This window comes from Tympanuchus pallidicinctus, unplaced genomic scaffold, assembly GCF_026119805.1.
Source record: "Tympanuchus pallidicinctus isolate F22 unplaced genomic scaffold, pur_lepc_1.0 scaffold1, whole genome shotgun sequence".
In the NCBI taxonomy this organism is placed as follows: domain Eukaryota; kingdom Metazoa; phylum Chordata; class Aves; order Galliformes; family Phasianidae; genus Tympanuchus; species Tympanuchus pallidicinctus.
Genome location: NW_026294618.1, coordinates 92,819,044 through 92,838,072, shown reverse-complemented (window position 1 = coordinate 92,838,072; position 19,029 = coordinate 92,819,044). Strand labels below are relative to the sequence as shown.

General features: G+C 41.9%; 1 protein-coding gene across 1 annotated transcript in view; it reads left to right on the top strand.

The window, feature by feature from the left end:
* Positions 1-18,900, top strand: part of SHLD1 (shieldin complex subunit 1) — a 38,070-nt gene extending 19,170 nt beyond the window's left edge. The window contains exon 4 of the mRNA XM_052672679.1: positions 17,178-18,900. Within this exon, the coding sequence (XP_052528639.1) occupies positions 17,178-17,698 (521 nt within the window). The 3' untranslated portion in view covers positions 17,699-18,900. The remainder of the gene's footprint in view (positions 1-17,177) is intronic.
* The last annotated feature ends 129 nt before the right edge of the window (positions 18,901-19,029 follow it).

Genomic DNA, 19,029 nt, shown 5'->3' with positions numbered 1-19,029 from the left:
AATGGTATCTAGTGTTATGACTCACCAAGACTCAGTTGCCTCTGTCTCTTCCTACAGCTGTTAATAACCTGAAGAAGAGGTTAAGTCCTCAGTTCTGCATCTATTAGTGCATCATCTACATGGCTGCGTTGATTTTACTCTTGTTCTTTTCTATAATGCTTTTCACAAAACTGTCTTTGTTTTCCTCTGGGCATGTTTGCAGGAACATCTCTGGTTTCATCAGTGTTCATGTGAATTACTCCCGGAGGCTCAGTATGGTCTTTGAAAAATGCTGCTGTCCCAAATGTGCCTTGGTTCATGTTGAATCCTGCTTAAAGGCAAAAAAAAAAACAACACCCACTTAAGACAATGGAGGTGCCGTAAACCATCTGTTGTGTATCAGCTTTATATTGATTCAAAGGGTGCTCTTGGAGCTGGATGATGTGTGCCACCTTGCAGCATACGTGCATCTGTAGGACAGCATGTAAGTGAGCACTAATCACTTCATTTTGAACAGTGTCAGTCAGTGAATGCCTCCCAAAACCATGCTTCTCAGGGCACATGAGAGAGGACCTGCTGTGGATGGGGTAATTATTGAGTGGATTAATTTGAATAAGTGAAATCTACTGATCTTTTCCTACCTATCCGTGGCTCCAAACACAAAATTTGTGGGGAACAAGTGCAGGTGGTGAGGTGTGGGGAGGAGAGCTCAAGCCTTGCCCGAGAGATGACTTTTTCAGCTGATAATGTATTTGAGAATGGTGCTCACACACAGATGATGCTTTTGTTTGTCAAAACTGCAGAAACTATTGTGTGCCCTCCCTTGCCTTGAGCGCAGGCCTTTGCTCCAGAAAGATGGTGGGGACAAACAGGTTTGAAGAGTAGCATTTTATGCAGGCTCATTGAGAGGTGCTGTATTGATGAGCTGTTGGCTGGGCATGGGAGAAAAGGGGATGCAATTTTTGGTATTCTACAGGTCTAATAGTCCTTTGCCTTAGATTTAATCAATCTCTCCAAGATCATATCAAGAATAAATATGGACATTTCTGGCTGAGAGTATAGTTGGGAAGCAGTCCAAAGAAGGATTCCTTTGCTTTTCTGGAGACTAATTGTAATTCTGCTCAGTGAGGCTTTTTTCCTTCGTAGTCAAGTCCTGTACAAAGAGAGTATAGCAAGTCCTTTGATGGAGCTGGAGTGCTCCCTGTACCTCAAGGGCTTTGAGTTGCTCATGGATCTGAGCAGTGTCAACTTCAGACAAGAAACTGGGCTGCTCATGTTGTGCATCATAGATACTGGTGAGTGTTGCCCTGCACGAAATGCAGAGCCAAGAGTGCCCTGAAAAGGGGAACACCTTGACAAAGTCAAGATCAGAGTGGCAGCAAAGCCAAGGGAATTAAAGGCACGAGGCTGATGCTGGAGTCACTGATCCACACCTGTAGCATGGTGAGATTGCACCCTTCACTGCTGCTTCAGAGCACAGGGAGAGCTGGACATTGGTGTTACGGCCTGCAGCAGTCTGAAAAGTGGTGTTGGAAAAGCTGCTACAAAGGTGTTGGTGTCTCTTGTAACCATCTTTCAAATCTGTGATTTTATAATGTAACAGAATATTGCTACCTGGATACTCTGCTCTTTGGGTAACATTGCAAAATGAACAAACAAGTTAGCTGTAAGAGGGTATTTTATTTTAATACATCTTAGCTTGTTTCCAGTAAAAAGAAAAAAAAGTTCAAAATATTCTTTCATATTTTCTCAGTAATCTGTTCATCTGTTCTTTCATCTTTTTAATATTTTTTAAATATTGGAAACTTTTTTTTTTTTTTATGAAGGAAATTGTTTTCAGCTAGGGAGCTTTCATTCAACTTCTGTAACACGTCTCTGTAGCAACAGAAGATCCTGATACTGGGCTGTAATTGAGTTTTGGGTTGTCTGAGCAGAGTTCATCTCAAAACCCAAAATCGAGGCAAAAAAATAATTTGTGCAGATGGTCTTCATAAAACAAAGGCAGATTAAATCTGGAGCTGTCACAGAAATGCTCTTACAGATGCATCTTCTGCAAAGTAATTACCTCTCTTGAGCCTGGTAAGTTAATCAACATCTTCTGTTTGTGTCTGCATTGAAAACAATTAAAAGCTCAACTCCCATATTTTAGGTAAACTTACAGATTCTCTGATTTTTAAGGGTAATTAAATTTATTTTGATATGTATCACAGTCCACAGTGTTCCTATTGTCCAGCTAGCTGTCTGTAATATAATTTACCTTTAGCCAGGATGTAATTTCTTTCCAATCACCTTTTTTTTGCCTTGGGCTGTTTTTTGTTGTTTTTTTTTTTTTTTCTAAAGACTAGAAGATCCTTTTGTCTCCTTTCATGTAAACTACACTTTAAAAGTGTAGGGCTGTACTAACATAAGAGCTGCTGTTTTTTTGCATTTATTTGAAATTTTCTTTAAATTTGGGCTTTGCAACAGGAAGGAAAATTCTGTAAGGAGAAAATAGATGCCTTGTTGTTTGTAATCTCTGGACATTTGTGTTGGGAGTCTGACCTCTCAGTCATGGGGAGGCACAAGTAGACTCATAGGTGACATGGGGCAGCTGGTGTCCTGCATCTTCTGATGCTGCAGAACATCAGTTGACCAAACAGTGTGAACAGTGCCACAGAGAGGGAGGCTAGAAAGCCTGCAGCTACTGTTGATAAAGTTTGCCTGTTATCCCTATCTCTGTTTGAGTACTTTTAATCTATGAATCTTTTTCAGGACTATGCTATAGCAGACTGACCTGTTATTTTTTCTTTTATTACAAAGGATTATGGTATCTGTGGGATGGAGGGACACTAGAACCATAGGATCCTTAGAGTTGGAAGGGACCTTTAAAGGTTGGCTGGTCCAACTCCCCTGCTATGAACAAGGTTGATCCAGCATCACCTTAAAACTCTCCAGGGACAGGACATCAACCACGTAACTGGGCAACCTGTTCCAGTGCTTCACCACTCTCCCTGTAAAATATTTTCTTTATATCCAGCCTAAATATGCCTTCTTTAAGCTTGAACTATCTTCTTTAAGCTTGAGCTCTACGGGCACAGCAGAGCCTTTTTACAGAAAAATCATAAAATCATAGAATCATAGGATGGTCTGTGTTGGAAGTGACCTTTAAGATCAACTAGTTCCAACCCTCTTGCTTTAGGCAGGGACACCTCCCTCTATACCAAATATTTGTTTTGTTTTAATTCTAGGTGACCTTTATTATATCTGGACTCAATTCCTTACTCAAGGGCTGCAGCCATTCTTCGTCCCTTTAACACATAAAATATTCTTTCAGGTAAAGGAAGCTTTAGATTGTATCTGTTTTGTCTTAAAAGTCACAATTAACCTTGGGCAGTAAAAGTGGCCAAAAGGAGATGGAAGAATGTGAAAGTGGATTTGTCTGTAGAGTGGACAAAATGAAGGACTGTTGTGCTGTGATAGGTTTTAATGTTTTGGAGCTGAGGATCCCTTGGATGTCAATTTTATTTTCTGAGAGTTGTCCCGACTTAATTAAATTAATAGAATATGAACCTACTCACTTAATTTGCAAGTTAATGATGTTGTCCATATCCAGGTTATTTTTGCAATCACATAACAGAATCATAGAATCATGAAGGTTGGAAAAGATGACTGAGATAATCTAGTCCAACCATCCTCCTACCATCAGTATTGCCCACTGACCACATCCCTCAGTGCCACGTCTCCGTGTATTTTGAATACGTCCAGGCACTGTGACTCCACCACCTCCATGGGCAGCCTATGCCACTGCTTCACCGCTCTTTTGGAGAGAAGTTTTTCCAGTATCCAAACTGAAGCTCTTCTGGCACAGCTTAAGGCCATTCCCTTTTGTCCTATTGCTGTTGCATGGAGAAGAGGCCAACCCGCACCTCACTACAGCTTTCCTTTCAAGCAGCTGTGGAGAGCAATGAGGTCTCCTGAGCCTCTTCTTCTCCGGACTGAGCCATTCCAGCTCCCTCAGTGACTCTTCATAAAACTTGAGCTCCAGACCCTTTGCAGTTTCAGTGCCTGTCTTTGGCATGCTCCAGGTCCGGTATCTTTGGATATTGGTGTTTTCTGGCCCATTTTTCTGTACCTGTTCTGTTCTGTTCTGTAACTACACCATCTTTAAGAGACAGAAGTGTCCATTCAGTCTGCAGAAGTGCCGTTTCTTATGAGGTCAGCAAGGCTCTGAGAGTGGCTTAGGAGAAAAATCAATCTGCTGAGAAAATGTAAGATTAAGGAAGTGGGTTGTCAAGGTGGCAGAATACCAATTCATTACTTTTATCCTTGGATTCCACATGTTGTCTACACTTGAACTGAAATAAGCATTAAGTAGACTTTGAAGACCAATTTCAAGATAGGCTGAAAATGTTCACTGAAAGCTTTTATTTCAGAATTCCCTGCTTTATTTACAAATAAAACAGATGTATTTACTACAATTACAGAATCCAATCTGTTTGAATTAGGTTTTCTTTAGGCCATTTGAAACAAAATTATTAAGCTGATCATAAATGCTGGGGATAAAAAAAAAGCAACACAGAACAACTAAAAGAACATCTCCAACTTGTGTAGTCCAGCTATATTATCTATACTGTCAAATCCCACCTCACCAACCTATCTCAAATCCGAACCTTTAGCTTTGCAGAATCACCAAGGTTGGAAAAGACCTTCAAGATCATCCAGTCCAATGGCTTCAGCCCAGCAATCCAGCCTGTCCAGATCCCTCTGCAGGGCCTTGCTACCCCCAGGCCCATCAGCACTTCCAGCCTACTTGGTGTCATCTGCAAACTTACTGAGGGTGTCCCCAATGCCCGTATTATTATGCTCTCTCTTGTACCAGAGCTCAACTGTCAGAAAAAATTCCGGACTGGGTGTAAGAAACCAAACACTGTAAAATTTGCAAAAAAAAAAAACAAAAAACCAACCACAAAACAAAACCCCAAAAACCCGACAGAATCCTACATACATAATTCAATTTTATCATTGTCCAATATTTAGGCATTTGTTGCTTTAAGTATTTGCTTTTTCCTTTCAACTGGTGAAGTGCTACATTAATATGATGTACTGTTTGTATCACTGTCTGCCAGGAGCACTAGTAAGTGGCTCCCAGAGTGCCACAAGTAACTAAATATCATCCTGTTGGGGGCTGATTTATATATATCTCTCCCTTTTATTTCAATGTGGACTGATTTCAAGACAGGTTTTCTTTTCAGATTACTTTTTCATGCGAGCGAACAATGTGCAGTTGCTTAAATGTTCAATAAGTAGAGCACTATTTGCAGACGTACCGACCTTCACTTGCTCTTTAGGATGCAGTTGCACGTGAAGACCTGTATTTTCAGTTAGATGACAAAAGAACAATGGAAATTGCTGAATGCCTCAGTAACATTGGTTGTTTCGCAGTTAAAATACAAACCAGATGCCTTTGAGATTCTAATCAATTGACTACAAGCTTACTGCTGTTTCTTCATATCTGGTTGTCTGCTTTCCCAGACCCATACCTAGGGAACAAATTCTAAGCAAATGTGTTTGTAATTCATCACTCTGCTCTTGTGGAAGTCATATAAATGTTCTCTTGTTGCTTGGAAAAAAGTCGAGGTTGTTCTAAAAACAGCTGGTTTTGGCTGTTTTTAAATTCTGCAGATGTTTACACAAATATCAGATGGGTTTTGAAAAATGCATTGCAGTGTTTGTAGATCTATGCAGCTTTTATGAAGATTAATGTAGCCTTAACACTCCTACTTACTTTAGAAGTGTTGTCTTTTTCCCTACCTTGTTAGTTGAGTGATCATTTCTGAATGAGGCGGCTAAGTTCAGTTAAATAATATCATGATCTGAGGTTGGTGAAAAACGTTTCCTTGGGTAAAGGAAAATTTGAATTGCCACAACTTGCTCTGGCTTATCTGTCCTTTTACTTACCTTATTTTGCAGGAAATAATTAGTTTTTGTTCACAAGTAGTCGTATAAATATTTTCAAGCTGTGTACAGTAATACAAAATCTTTTCTGAACATTGTTGTGTGGCTTAAACGTCTGTGTTGCAAATGTAATGGAAAAATATGTTGTGTTTGCAGTAACTATCACTAACCACAGTTCATCAGTAATTGAAGATGTTACTGAAGAACTGTCTGAGCAAGTGGTTCTCACCAAGCCTCAGGTTCTTGTACAGCCTCTCAGTAGAGCATCCAGCACAGAATTGCTGCTGGCTAGCTAGGCAGTGCTTGATATGGCATAGGGAATGTGGTCTTCCACTTTGGCTTTGAAAAAGATCTGGGCTCTCACTGACCTTCATGGTTTGCCTCCAGTTGTGTGCATGAATAATTCAGTTGAAGTCTTTGGTTTGAGGCTGAAATGAGAGGTTTGAGTGCACACAGATCTGCTTATGGCTAAGAAACCAGCATAAAATGCAGGATTAATAGGCCGTGGAGCCAGCAAAGGGATGCAAACAAACCTGAAGTGTGGAAAAGCTTTTACTGTTTGGCCTCAGAGGACAAAGCTGTTACAGCAGGGGAGCACCAAGCCGTTCTCATGACTGGTTGAGAGGACGAGGTGAGAAAATAGGAAAGTTGAATGCTGTATTTTACTGCTGAGTGACTTTTCTCACTTTTCTCCTTTTTAAAGTCAAGTCATACTCCTCTTTTAAAGACTTTCTCCCTTATGGTATGTCTTTCTGGCTTTTAGTCTATTCAGAGGCTTATAGAACCACACAGCCGTGCCACAATCTGAGAAGTGAAGCTTGGCAGGTGAGCCAGCCCATCAAGGACCTGAAGATTCGCTCCACATGCACTTCTTGCCTTATAAACATTTCCAATTTCAATTTGTGGATGCTTGCAATGCAGAAATTCCTGCAGAAAGCAGATGGATTAAATGGCAAAGCACTTTATTCAAAACCCAATTTTCTGTGGTTCTGATGAAGAGACTTTCAGAGATTCCCAGTAAGACATGCAGATAATTAAAAAGAAACCCTTGTGCTTCTCATTCTCCATCATTTGTGAACGGCCTGTAAATGTGCCCATCAGTCTAATATTCTCTTTGCTTGTTACTTACCTTCAATATTGCGAAAGGACTCGATGGCTCAGATGTTCATACAGCGTGCTTTTAAACTGGTGAGCCAAAATGCCACAGACTAGTGACAAACAAATACCTCTAAGTTATTAAACTTGTATATCTCACTTGCTTTTCATTGCACTCTGTTGAAATTACATTTTCTGCCTCTTCAAAAATTTCTTGATGACTGTTTGATATATCTGACTCTCTGCTTTCTTCAATATGAGGATGCTTTGTTTAGCCTGTGGAAAGTTCATAGATGGAGATCGGTATCTTGCTTCCGTACGGAAAGAAACTTTTTTGAGTCTTTTTTTTTTAATAAGAATGATTTTAATCGATATCTGATGTACAAACATTTTCTGGCAGTGCACAAAAAGCAGCCCCAGGCTGTGTGACTGGAGCTGGGGACAGGACAGAGCTGCTCTTTCATTGCCCAGGTGTTGTGTGGCTGACTGCATGTCTGCACAGCGTCCTCCATGCACACAGCTGTATCCAGCCTGTGGGGAGGCTGGGAAATGCCTCACTCTGTGTTCAAATCTTTGTCAGAATATCAGTAGATTTCTTTACTTTTGCATGTGCTGTTTGCCTGTGCTTTTTAAGGGTTTTTTTTTTTTAAGGGTCGCACCTGTGCGACCTGCTGTAGGGAACCTGCTTTGGCAGGGGGGTTGGACTCGATGATCTCTGGAGGTCCCTTCCAACCCGTACAATTCTGTGATTCTGTGATTCTGTGGTTTTCTTTGTTTGCTTTTCTTCTACATTTATGTTTATAGTAAATGCAAGCCTTGCTATGCTTCTGTGACATACAGCATATTTTCAGGAGCATGATGCAGACAAGAGGCACAGCTTTACAGTCATCTTACTGCAAGTAATTTCCGGAAGCCTGGATCTTTGCCAATGTCCCTCTGTTGTTCTTGTGAAAGTCCTGAGTGGAGGTAGAAAACTTAGATCTGAAGAAAGACAGACTGCACATGTTCATCTATTTCTTTGACATTACAGAGAATAAGTCCAATCTCTGAGCACCTCTTTGGTATGTCCGTATTGATGCTTTCAGCCTTAGAAAAAGACAAAAAAGGAGGACTTCCAAATCTAATAGCCAAAAACACCGATCTTGTTTGTCTGTTGTACAATGTGTGTACAATGTGTGTACAATAAGCTGCTACTAAGCAATTAGTAGCATTCAAGTTGTTAAAGGTGACCTCACTGTCTTCCAAAGAGCTGAAATCTCTCTGGCTTCTGTGAAACTTGAGAAGAGCATCTGTGTGCTCAAAGCTGCTGAAAATCAATTCACTGATCTGGGATCCTAAATAAGTAGGAATAAATTTGAACAAGATAACAGATGTAAATGACTGGGGAGGTTGAAGAATTGGGAGGAAGTTATATTTCATTTAGTCTTCACCTTTGTCTGCCATATTTGACTGAATTTTCCACCTCTGCTGTTAAGTGCTTTCTGTTCCCCGCAGTACCAGGTTTACATGTGTCCTGTGGTACCCAGGCATCATTTTCATTGCAATGCTCCCCTTTAAGATGGATATTATAATATTATAGAATGTTCATCTCTTGCTCTCGTAAGTATGTACAAGCAGTATAATTTTAACCACTGTTTAAGAAAGGTGTTTAAAATGATCTTGCTCTGCAATATTTTCTTGGTCTAGAAGCTGTCTGGATTTAAAAAAAAAATTGTGATTCTCAAGTTGCTTGCAGTGACAAGAGCTGGGCATATGTGGTTGGAAGGCTCATCTTCTTCTGCTTTATCTGTATGAATAGTATTGTATTCTTGTTTTGTTGTTGTTTTTTTTTTCCAGGAAAGCTGTCATGCATGTCACTCTACAACAAAATGCGGAGAGTAGAATTCTTTTTTAAAACTGTTGTTGAAATTGGAGCTATTGATCACCAGTGAGAGCCATCTGTTTGTCTTCTCGCCAAAGGCATCAGCTGAAAATTGCTGGTTTCTCTTGAGTGCTGAAAATTTGTGACTGAATGAAAGTATTTCATGTATCAGTGAGGGATATTGCTTTGGGTTTTGTTTTTAATTCTGGGAACTATAATGGTACTGTATTGCCTGGTAAGACTTGTGCTGTAGAGTTGCTTCCTGTCTTTGCGAGTGGTCATTATTGGAATGAGAGGCACTTTTCCATTCTTCATTTCATCCCCATCCTCCAGAATGGGTGCCTGCAGCATGCAATGTGCTATCTGTTGAGACCCATTCATGTCTCTAGCAGAGGATTTGTTAAAGAATGGGATTTAGTAACTTTTAGATTTTTTTTGTCAGACTTGTGTATGATCACTAATTGTCATCCAGGTAGATGTTCAAGTTTTCTTTTAATTTAAGCTCTTGACTTCATCAGTTCTGCATGGCAACATCAGCAAGTGCAGAATTTTTCCCTCATTATGCATCTTGCCAGAAACTGGAAGTTTTTTCCTCCTCATCTTTTACCTTAGATCTGTGAAGAAGTTCTTTTTGTCTCTGCAAGAGATCGCCTTGGATGACTCAGGTTCCCCAGTGAGTTGCTCACCTCCCAGACAAAGAGGAGGGCATAGCAAGCCTTCCTCCCAGTTCTGGAGTTAACTAGCGAGTAACCAGACCCACGGGCTGAATAAGAATTCCTTAGTTCTCAGTTGAGATTCTTTGAAAAATTCTTGTTATGTCAGAAAGCTTAACAGTTCGTGAAGGGGTCGTAGAGTCAGCTGGAAAAAGAGAATGGACAAGACTGCAGTTTCATAATCTCTAGGCAGGAAGAAAATACAAGGAGAAACAACTCCATTTGCTTTAGCTGTGCAGCGTAAGTGAGAAAGGCACCATAACATGCAGATCCTAGTTTTCCTTCGTGAAATTCTTGTCGGATTTATGAAATGAAAATAGTGCAAACAGAATTGTTTCTCACCAGAGAGGAAAGTATGATCTTTTTAATAAGAGCTTTCTCCCAGGTCACAGGAAGAAAGGGGTCAAACTGGGCTCAAGTGGTGCAAATCCTCCCCATGGGCAGCACTGGTGTTTTCACAGTGAGGATGAGACTTCATAAGAGCATGCTTCTTATTTTCACTTTGGGAGAAGATGGAGGCTTGGTTTAAGGATGTTCCTGTTGCATCTTGGCTGTCAAAGATTGAAAACCCACTGGGATATTTTGCTATGGCTAAGGAGAGACTGATCTAGCACAGCATTGCTGTATCTGTGCCTGTGAACATGCTCTGCTAATGCCTAATTGGAATCTGAGCAATTAGTTTAAGAAGCCTTGTCAGAGTTTCTTCTTGGAAATTGGTGCCTTTGGTATTACATATACAAGGTGAGTTTTGTTGTCATTTCTCAAGACTACACATGTAGTAGGAAAGCAGCAGATAGCTGCAGTTTTAATAAAGCCTTCGATCCCCTCATCTGCAGGATGACAACTTCAGAAGTTTTCAGCTGCCTATTTCTGCTCCAGAGAAGGTTATTGGTGGTAGTAGAATCTTTAACCTTAGATCTTAAGGAGCTGTGTTTAATCACAACTTGACGCATCTAGGATATTCTTGGATTTTTTACTGGCTACAGAACCACTCTAAATAACTTAAATGAGAAGCTCTTTCCAACTTTGCTATTTCTAATTTTAGAACTTAGAGCAACCTGTTCACAGGCAGTTGCATCCAGTGCCCACTGCTGAGGATGAATCCACACAAGGCTCTTTCTGGGGCACAGCTGTATGTGAAGGTATTTATGGCGTTGCTGCTGCTTCTGCCCATCCTTACTGCCCTGGACCATGGTGTTTGGTTGCTTAGGAACAGATTTGTGAGATGACAGCTGTGCCGATGTCTTGGCTTTCAGAAAATAAGGGGTGTTAATCAATTCATACTGTAGCTGACTAGCTCAGTGGTTTATTAAATCCAGAGTGTCTAACTAGTGCTTCCTCTGAAAGATTTTGTTTACCTTTTTGTTTAGCTGAGGTTTCCAGCTGTCTTCAAAGCACGGTGCAGCAGGCATCAACTGTGAGCTCTCAGAGCAGGATAGAGCTTAATACCAAGTGTGACATTTGGAAGAGTGTCTAGGGAGATGAGCTATGCCTGCTTATTGCATTTCAGAAGCACTTTACCATTTGCCAGGCTTTTTCTTGAATTTCAAATTCCTGGGGGAGTTAGAAGAGGAAGGGTTTATGCTTCCCCAGAATAGCTGCGTATGCCTTTTCCCCACACAAATTAAGGATCCTCCACTTCTCCCCCTAGCTTTTTACACAAGCGTGTAGCATGCAGAAGAGCAGGGCAGAGCCTGACTCAGTACTGGGCTATGACCAATGCTACTCCTCCATCATTGCTTCCTCTTTCTGCTCCATACCCCTGATTCCTCTGGCTTCTTCCTTCCGTTCTTGCTGCTGCTCACCTTATCCAGGTCTCCTGACAGAGCAGCCAGCATTTGTTCAGCTCCTTAGCATCAGACACAGCAACATGTCCCTGTCTCCTGGGCTGGTGGATGGACAAAATAGCTGATTGTGTCACGTGTAAAGCAGAACCTCAAAGATAATTGCCTTGTGAGCTGTGGCCTGTTGCACAGTGTGGCATGGGAAGGCTGGGTTTTGTATCATCAGGGAGATGGCAAAGTAGCAAGGTTTATAATATTCTTATTTTCACTTTTAGTTCATGATTTAAATACCCACAAGGAGCAAATTTACTCTTCTTAAAATGATATATTTTTTAATTATAATGTCATTGAAAAATTCAATTTTGCCTGTGCTTTAATTGCTGGAAGGTTTTTCAAACAATGATACAGGAAGAAAGCAGCTGTTTTTGGTAAGGCAGGGGTGAGCGCAGAGAAACTGTAAACTCTGCAGTAATTTTTTAGTACTGTACTCGAAAGGCTTTAGGATCTGTTTGCTACTGAAACTGTGATAGGTGTTTGTATGGCAGCTAATAAAAAGGGCTTCAGGTTAGCTTTTTGATGCTTTTCCAACTGAAATGTTAGTAATGGGAATCATATGAAATACAATGCAAATACAAACATATTCCAGTTCATAGGGCCACAGAATCAAAGGAAGGGACCTCTAGAGACCACTGAGTCCAGACCCTGCTACAGCAGGTTCCCTACCGCAAGTTGCTCAGGGAAGTATCCAGCTGAGTTTTGGATATTTCCAGAGAAGGAGACTCCATGGCCTCTCTGGGCAGCCTGTCCCAGTGCTCTGTCACTCTCAAAGTGAAGGTTTTTTTCCTCATGTTCATGTGGAACTTCTTGTGTTCCAGTTTGTGCCTATTGCCTATTGTGTTCAATGTAAAGGGATGCAATCGGCAGTTCACATGTGGGTTTTTAACAGTAGTTTTTAATCAGTAGAGATTTTATTAATACAAGTCAGGACAATAGGATTTGGTACCAAAAAGTCTAGCTGCCCAGCTAAGTGCTCTCACATGGGATTACCAGCAAGCCAAGATGCTATGTGAGGCTGAGGTATAATGTGATCTACTAAATTCTCCCTATTTTTTTTTTTTTCTTTCTTCTTAGAACAGAAAGGAATTGCATTACCTCACTTCCACTGGAAATCAACCTGACTGGGGTTGGGGGATAGGAGAAAAAGTGTTTTTTCCATGAGCTGTCTCAAATGCTCACCACATGTATTTTTAAGGTGCATGGTCTCGTAGGTAGTTCTGCAGCAAGGTGAGAACTGTTCTTGCTGCCTGTGCTGATAGCTGCATCCCCCACGCTATGTGGTTTGGCACAGGTTTGCTGCCATGTGGGAGCTCTGTTCAAGCCCAAGCTGTGTTGCCTCTGCCTGAGCTTTCCCATGCGTATGCCCATGTCTGATGGAGAGGCAAGAAGTGATAAGAGGGCTGTACCAGCTCTCTGGCATGGCACGTATGTCCAGGTTTGGTGATTGTCTTAGGAGGGCAGGAAGGTCTTCCTTTCTGAGGAAAAGTTTGGGAGCGTCAGTTAATTTTCTGCTGCATGGAGCCAAGAGGCAGGATCTGAGGTCTCTTGCAGGTCTTCAAATTGGCATCAAATCATAGTGATGCATCAGGCCAGGCAGCATTTTGAGCTCTGACGTGGGAGTCCAGCTGGAATTTGTCTTCCCACCTAGGACACGTCTCCTTCTTCTGCTTTTCAGCTGCTCTGGAAAAAAGCTGTATTTCAGTTATGCTCAGCCCCATGTGCTCCCAGGCAGAACAGGCAAAGTAGTGATGACTGCTGAATTAGTCCCACCCAATGAAAGATTTTATCTCTATACAGCTCTCTTTTGTGTTTTTCCTTTCTACTGTCGCATTGCTCAGTTCTGTGGTAATTGTTGCTCGAGGACATTTGCTCAATTGAGCTGATTCTCCTGGTCTTTTCTGGCCTTCAGAGCACACAGGATGGCTGTAGTGGGAAGCAGACTTTTTCTCAGTGTACCATTGCATAGTTGAATGCCCGAGTAACCTGTCTCTGTGGTTTGCAGTCCCATTGATGACTTTACAATGTAGAGATGTGCTCTAGCATCACCTAACTGATGTCTAGTTGAATTTCAGTCACCGTTGTGAACGTAAGGGAGATTTGTGTCATTAGCTTAGTTCTGTTCAAATAAATGATTCACACTTCCTAATCCTCTAGTTTTCTTGATACTTATTTAGGGTGGTACAACAGAGGCAATAAGAAGAGGAACGGCCCTTGATTCAAGTTATCCATTCTGTTTGACCAGTCATATTGCTAAAAGATCAAGGGCTTGAGCTTCAGGAGGAAAAACAACACAAACCCAGCCCCAGTAGCATAGCAGCCCTCTGCATTTGGAGATGGGACTTTCCGTCTTTGTTGAACATGACTCCTGCAGTAACACCTGAGAGTATCAGAGCGTCTTTAAGGGTGGGTATGGGTTTGGTTTGCTTTTGGTGGGCTTGGGCTCCATTCTGCATACAGCTGCCAGAAGTGAGTCATTCCTAAGCCATGGGATAAACAGTTCCTGCCCTAAAACAAGTGATATAATTGCCATTTTCATAGCATTTATGTAAAATTCTGTGACAAACGTTCCAGTTTGGCTCTCACCTACTCAGATCTACAGCCTGTATCTTCCAGGCCTGACAATAGGATGGGTCTTTGTGCACTGGGCTGGAAAGGAGCCCACGTGTGCACAGTGGATAATCTGGGATTGGGCAGGAGGCATGGACAAATCCAACTGCAGGCATAACTCAGGAATAAACAGCTGCTTCTGTCTAGCTAAGGCCCTCAAAGGGATCGAGGCAGGCATCATGGCAGCACCAGCTCTGAGAAGCCCCAAGTGCCTGCAGGGATTGCTGCCCACCTCAGTGGGGAAATCTTCACTATGAAGCCAGCAGTGTGGGAGCTCTGCTGTTTAAGGGATGTCTTATTTTATAAATGTGCTAGAACACAGACAAACAGCTGCATGAGCCGTTTTTGTGGAAGTGCAAATAATAATATTGCAGAGCTGTTGTATCCTTGGAAATGGTCCAAGTCCAAAGCAGGATTTGGCTGTGTGCTTCTGGCGGTAAGGTTATGTGCTTGTACCAGATGGAGACTTTAAATTTTCATCAGCAGGTCTATAAACACAAAGAATATCCTTTTATCAGCCCCCGGGCCTCATGCTAATAAGCTGCAAGTGCTGATCTTCAATTCGTGTGGAGTGAGGGCACAAATGAAATAATATACATTCTTCCTGATGATTATCCATCATGTGAAAATGAAATCAAGACATGAGTAATGACCTGTTTGTTTATTTACTTCTCCATCTCCTTTTAACACCTTTTTGATACTACCAGTGATTAAAAATTGTTAATTATTTGAGGCATATTCTCTCGCGATGAAACTCTGTTGACTACTTGCAGATATTGGGCCAAGCCAACACAAAGATGTGTTAAGTTTGCTATGGAAGGATGAGCAGAGACGTATAAGCTTTGCAGCAATGCTGCTGAATGTCATCAGAAAATCCCAGCTTTCTTAGTGGATGCAGAAGTATGGAGGATTGATCAGTAGAATGCTGCCTTTGTCTTGTGCAGTGGGGCACTCTTGTGTGCTGTACGTGTGTCCTAGCTGAGAAGCTCTGTCTGGACCCAGCAGGCATCCAGCTACTGGTATTGTGCCCCATGGTTCATAAATATTTCAGGACATTTGTGTGTTGGAACAGCAGCGTCAGCTCTTCAAGGTGTGCTGAGGAGGGACTCTTCCCTGACCAATCTCTTCTAGGTGGGGGAAATGTCCATAACGATCAGTCTCTGAACGTAGTTTGAGTTGGTACCAGGAAATTGTCAGGAGAGCTCAGGCAAGATGCAACTTTATGGATTTTAGATTGGTAAATTCTACATCTGTGTTTTCGTGTCTTGCTTTAAGAAGACTTCACTGGAAGTGTAATTTACTGAGAATAGGGCCTACTGTGGGAAAACATACCTATGTAGATTTGAATCAGTAAATGAAAGAAAACTTTATTCCTAATAATATAATTCATTATTTTCTGACTAATCAAATCCCAGAGTACGCCCCTGAAACATATAGTCCTCACTTCTTTGATGATTGTATGGACTGTGCTTCACTAGAGGACAGTAGCTAAATATTGCTCCTGCTCATTTATAATTACAGAGAAAGCCAGAACAGAATTGCAAAGATCTTCCTCAATACCATGAAGCCAACAGGATTTCACTTTCCCTGGATCGTGCAGTAGGATTGAGATATGTAGCTGGAGGCAGCTACTGCTATTTTACAAAATATAAGAGCAAGTTGAGCATAAGAAGTAGCAAGAAGACAGCATGGCACAGTAGTTTGCAATTGCAACTGGAGCCTGAGTATAAGTGAAACTTGATGCATGAGTTTTCAGTCCTAACTTAACTTAGGCAATCAAGGCTGAGAGATTGAGGCAAAACAGACCTGTACTCTTTGATTATCTCTGATTTGCTACTCTGATGGCATATATTCATGTTAAAAGGAGGCCACTAAACTTGTCTTTGTACTGCACTGGCAATAATATTGCAAGAGAGGTTCTTAAAACAGCAGAATCAGACAAAGTGAAAAGAAAGATCAAATAAAGTAGGGGGAGGGAGAAAGCAGCAACGTACAGTATGGGTGCACAGACATCTTAATTTCATTTTAATTAATCTGACCACTCAGAAAGGGAGGGAAGCTCTTTGTATACAAGATGATATGTGAGGTAAGGAGCAGCCTTCTTCCATAGCACTGAGATTTCCTTTGACTTGCGTCTCTTAATGAAATGAAGGGCTGCGCTCTGCTTCGTATTTCACAGTTAGGGAAGATCAAGCAGTGTGCTGATCCTCTGCATCTTGCTTATGAAACCTGCAGATGATGGATATGCAGCCTCTGTAAAATTTTCCTGTTGATGACTCAAGTGCTTGGCAAACAGGCTGGTGAGGCAGGCTCGAGGATGAGGTTGTGGTTAGAGAGACTGCCTAGGTAGCAGAGCTGAAATCCATATCCCTTTAGGGAGGCCTGTTACACTAGAAGCTGAATGTGGCTTCTGATCATTCTGGTCATGCCACTGCCAAGTGTCTTTGTGCTGCTGGTGTATTAATTATGATTGGTATCTCCCCCTGCATTGCACTGGGGCAAAAGAGAACCAGAGCTCTGACTGTTATTTAGAAATGTGGGTCAGCAAAGGAAGAGGAGAAGAGCTAAACAAGAGTGAGTCCTTGGCTTTCACTGGGAGAACTTCAGAATGTGGGAAGAGTGACTAGTGTAGCTGGGCTATGAATGTGAAATTTCAGGGGAAGACACAAGGTCTTCCTTTATTGATCTCCTTCCCAAACTCTGCGTGGTCACCATTACAGTGTTGGCTTGGAGGCTGTAGGCTCAAAAATGGAGCAAAGAACTATGAAAAGGAAGGGATTAAAAAGAGAACAGAAGAAAGAAAAAAAAGAAAGACAAAAGTATTCTAGCTGCAAACTTGACTTTCATGTAGGCCAATAGTTGTCTCTAACAGCAGCAGGTCCCAATTTCAACCTCTTTGAGAGGAACGTAGAGGCGCGTACCATCCAGTGACTGCAGAGAGATGAAACTGGGACATTTATGAGATCCCCCAATACAAGATTCATAATTAGCAGTCTATGCAGCAAGCCCTTCTAGCATGCAGCCATGTACTTTGCTCGCTCCAGTACAGAGCCTGTTTGCCAGACTGCGTTGAGGGAGGAGAAAAAAAAGATTTTGCCACAGGGGTGACGTGGTGACTAATGAGTTTCATTGATCTTGTTCTTGCAGGAGACAGCAATCTACCCTCTACAGTTCCTGCAGACTTTTCTGCTGGAGGCTCTGAGAAAGCAAATGTGAGATGTTATCCAGAAGCCAGGATGTGTGAGCACACTGAACCTAATGATGCTGCTTTCTCAAGTATGCATGAACACAATAGTATGGAAGATGCAAGCATCAGGAAATCTCTCGATAGCTTTTACAAAACATACTGCAAGAAACAGCCAGACAGCATGGATCCCACCTATGAGGCTGCATCACAACATCTTTTGAAGAAGATTTCAGAGCTAGCAGACCGGGATGGTACCAAATATGCATTGCGTTGCCTGCAGATGGCCCAGCTGGTCTTGAACAGAGACGGACGTGAGATCTTTCCAAACCACCCCACTACTGCATGTTTTTCCAAGCCTGCTGAGGGAGAAGTCATGGTAGAGGACAGAAGGAGAACACCTGGGCTATCAGATGACGTCCTGCAATTCCTCTTCAAACAAACACAGATAGAATGTAGCCCAGATGTGCTGCATGAGAAGTGATCAAAATGCTGGATTGATTATGTCACCAGTGACTTTCTTGGAAAGATACTGTCTCTCTTAGTACCACCTTTGACAGCCCACATTCAATGGAAGAGGGTTCATAAGGAGCAGATCTTGCCCACCTGATTTCTGCAGGGTAGCACCAACTAAAAAGCATCTGCAGTCCAAATTCAGCCCCTGCATAGGCATGGAAGTATGTCCATGGGCTTTTGAATATACCAGATGATTGAACAAGCTCAGCATGGTATGCCCCAGACTTAAGGAAGTAAATTAAAATTTTGTTCTGTACCTGACTGATACTGTACAGCCTTTGTCTCCAAGATGGTAGCTGAAAGTTGGTGTGCCTACCAACAGACATATGATCCCACGGGTTATTATTACAGCATGGGTGAGTTTCTTCAACAGGAAAAACATGCACACGTGAATCAAAGGAACTACAGCTTCTGAACAGGTTATTTTTTTACAGGAGGGGAAAAAAGAGAAAGCAAAGCATTATCACCTTAGTGATGTTTCTAACGCCTCAGATGTACTAGCTAAGCAGAATGGGTTTTCTGCTGATATATGTGAGCTGTTTTAAGAACAACCTGAAATAGCTGCTTGAGCAGGAAGTCTGCAGATGTGTTCATAGAATCATGTTCATAAAGAAACTGTGGAGTTGATGCCTGCTGCCCTGGTGTTTGCCTGCTGTGAGATGCAGAGAACCTAAGAAAAGCAGAGATCACATCTCAGCATGGCTAAGACTGTGGTTTGTTTGGTTGATTCTGTAGTATGGCTCTCCCTGCCCAGTAGCCTCTGCTGATTTCTGCTGTCATGAAATACGAGCCTGGAGCTTTTACAGAGAGGAAGCCAATCTTTGATGCTTTAGTACAACCTGTTGTCTTTATTGACACTGCAAAAGACCTTGAGATTACTTTCTTAGTGTGTTCCTGGATGAAGTAAAAAAAAAGTTCTGTGTGAGTTTTGAACCATGGGAGTGCTTTCTGTCCAGTTAAGGATCAGCTGGCACTAGCAGTCTGCAGCGAAGACTTACTCCTTCTAACACAATCTGCTGCTGCTTATACCCAGAACTTTCTTGCTCTGGTTTTAGTTGGCAAAATTACCACTGGCTGCAGTGAAAACTGGCCTAACACTGGTTTCCCAGCTTGGATTGTGATGACTCTGTCACTTACCAGATGACATTAAGAGGTGACTTGAAGGACTCATTTCCAGCAGTTCTTTTTCATCATTGCCATCTGGGAAATTTACAGAGCTGTGAGTGTGATGCATCCCTATGGATTTGGCAAGTCTAGTTCTGCTTTGCTTTGTGCTTATGGAAGCCAGGAGTGAATCCC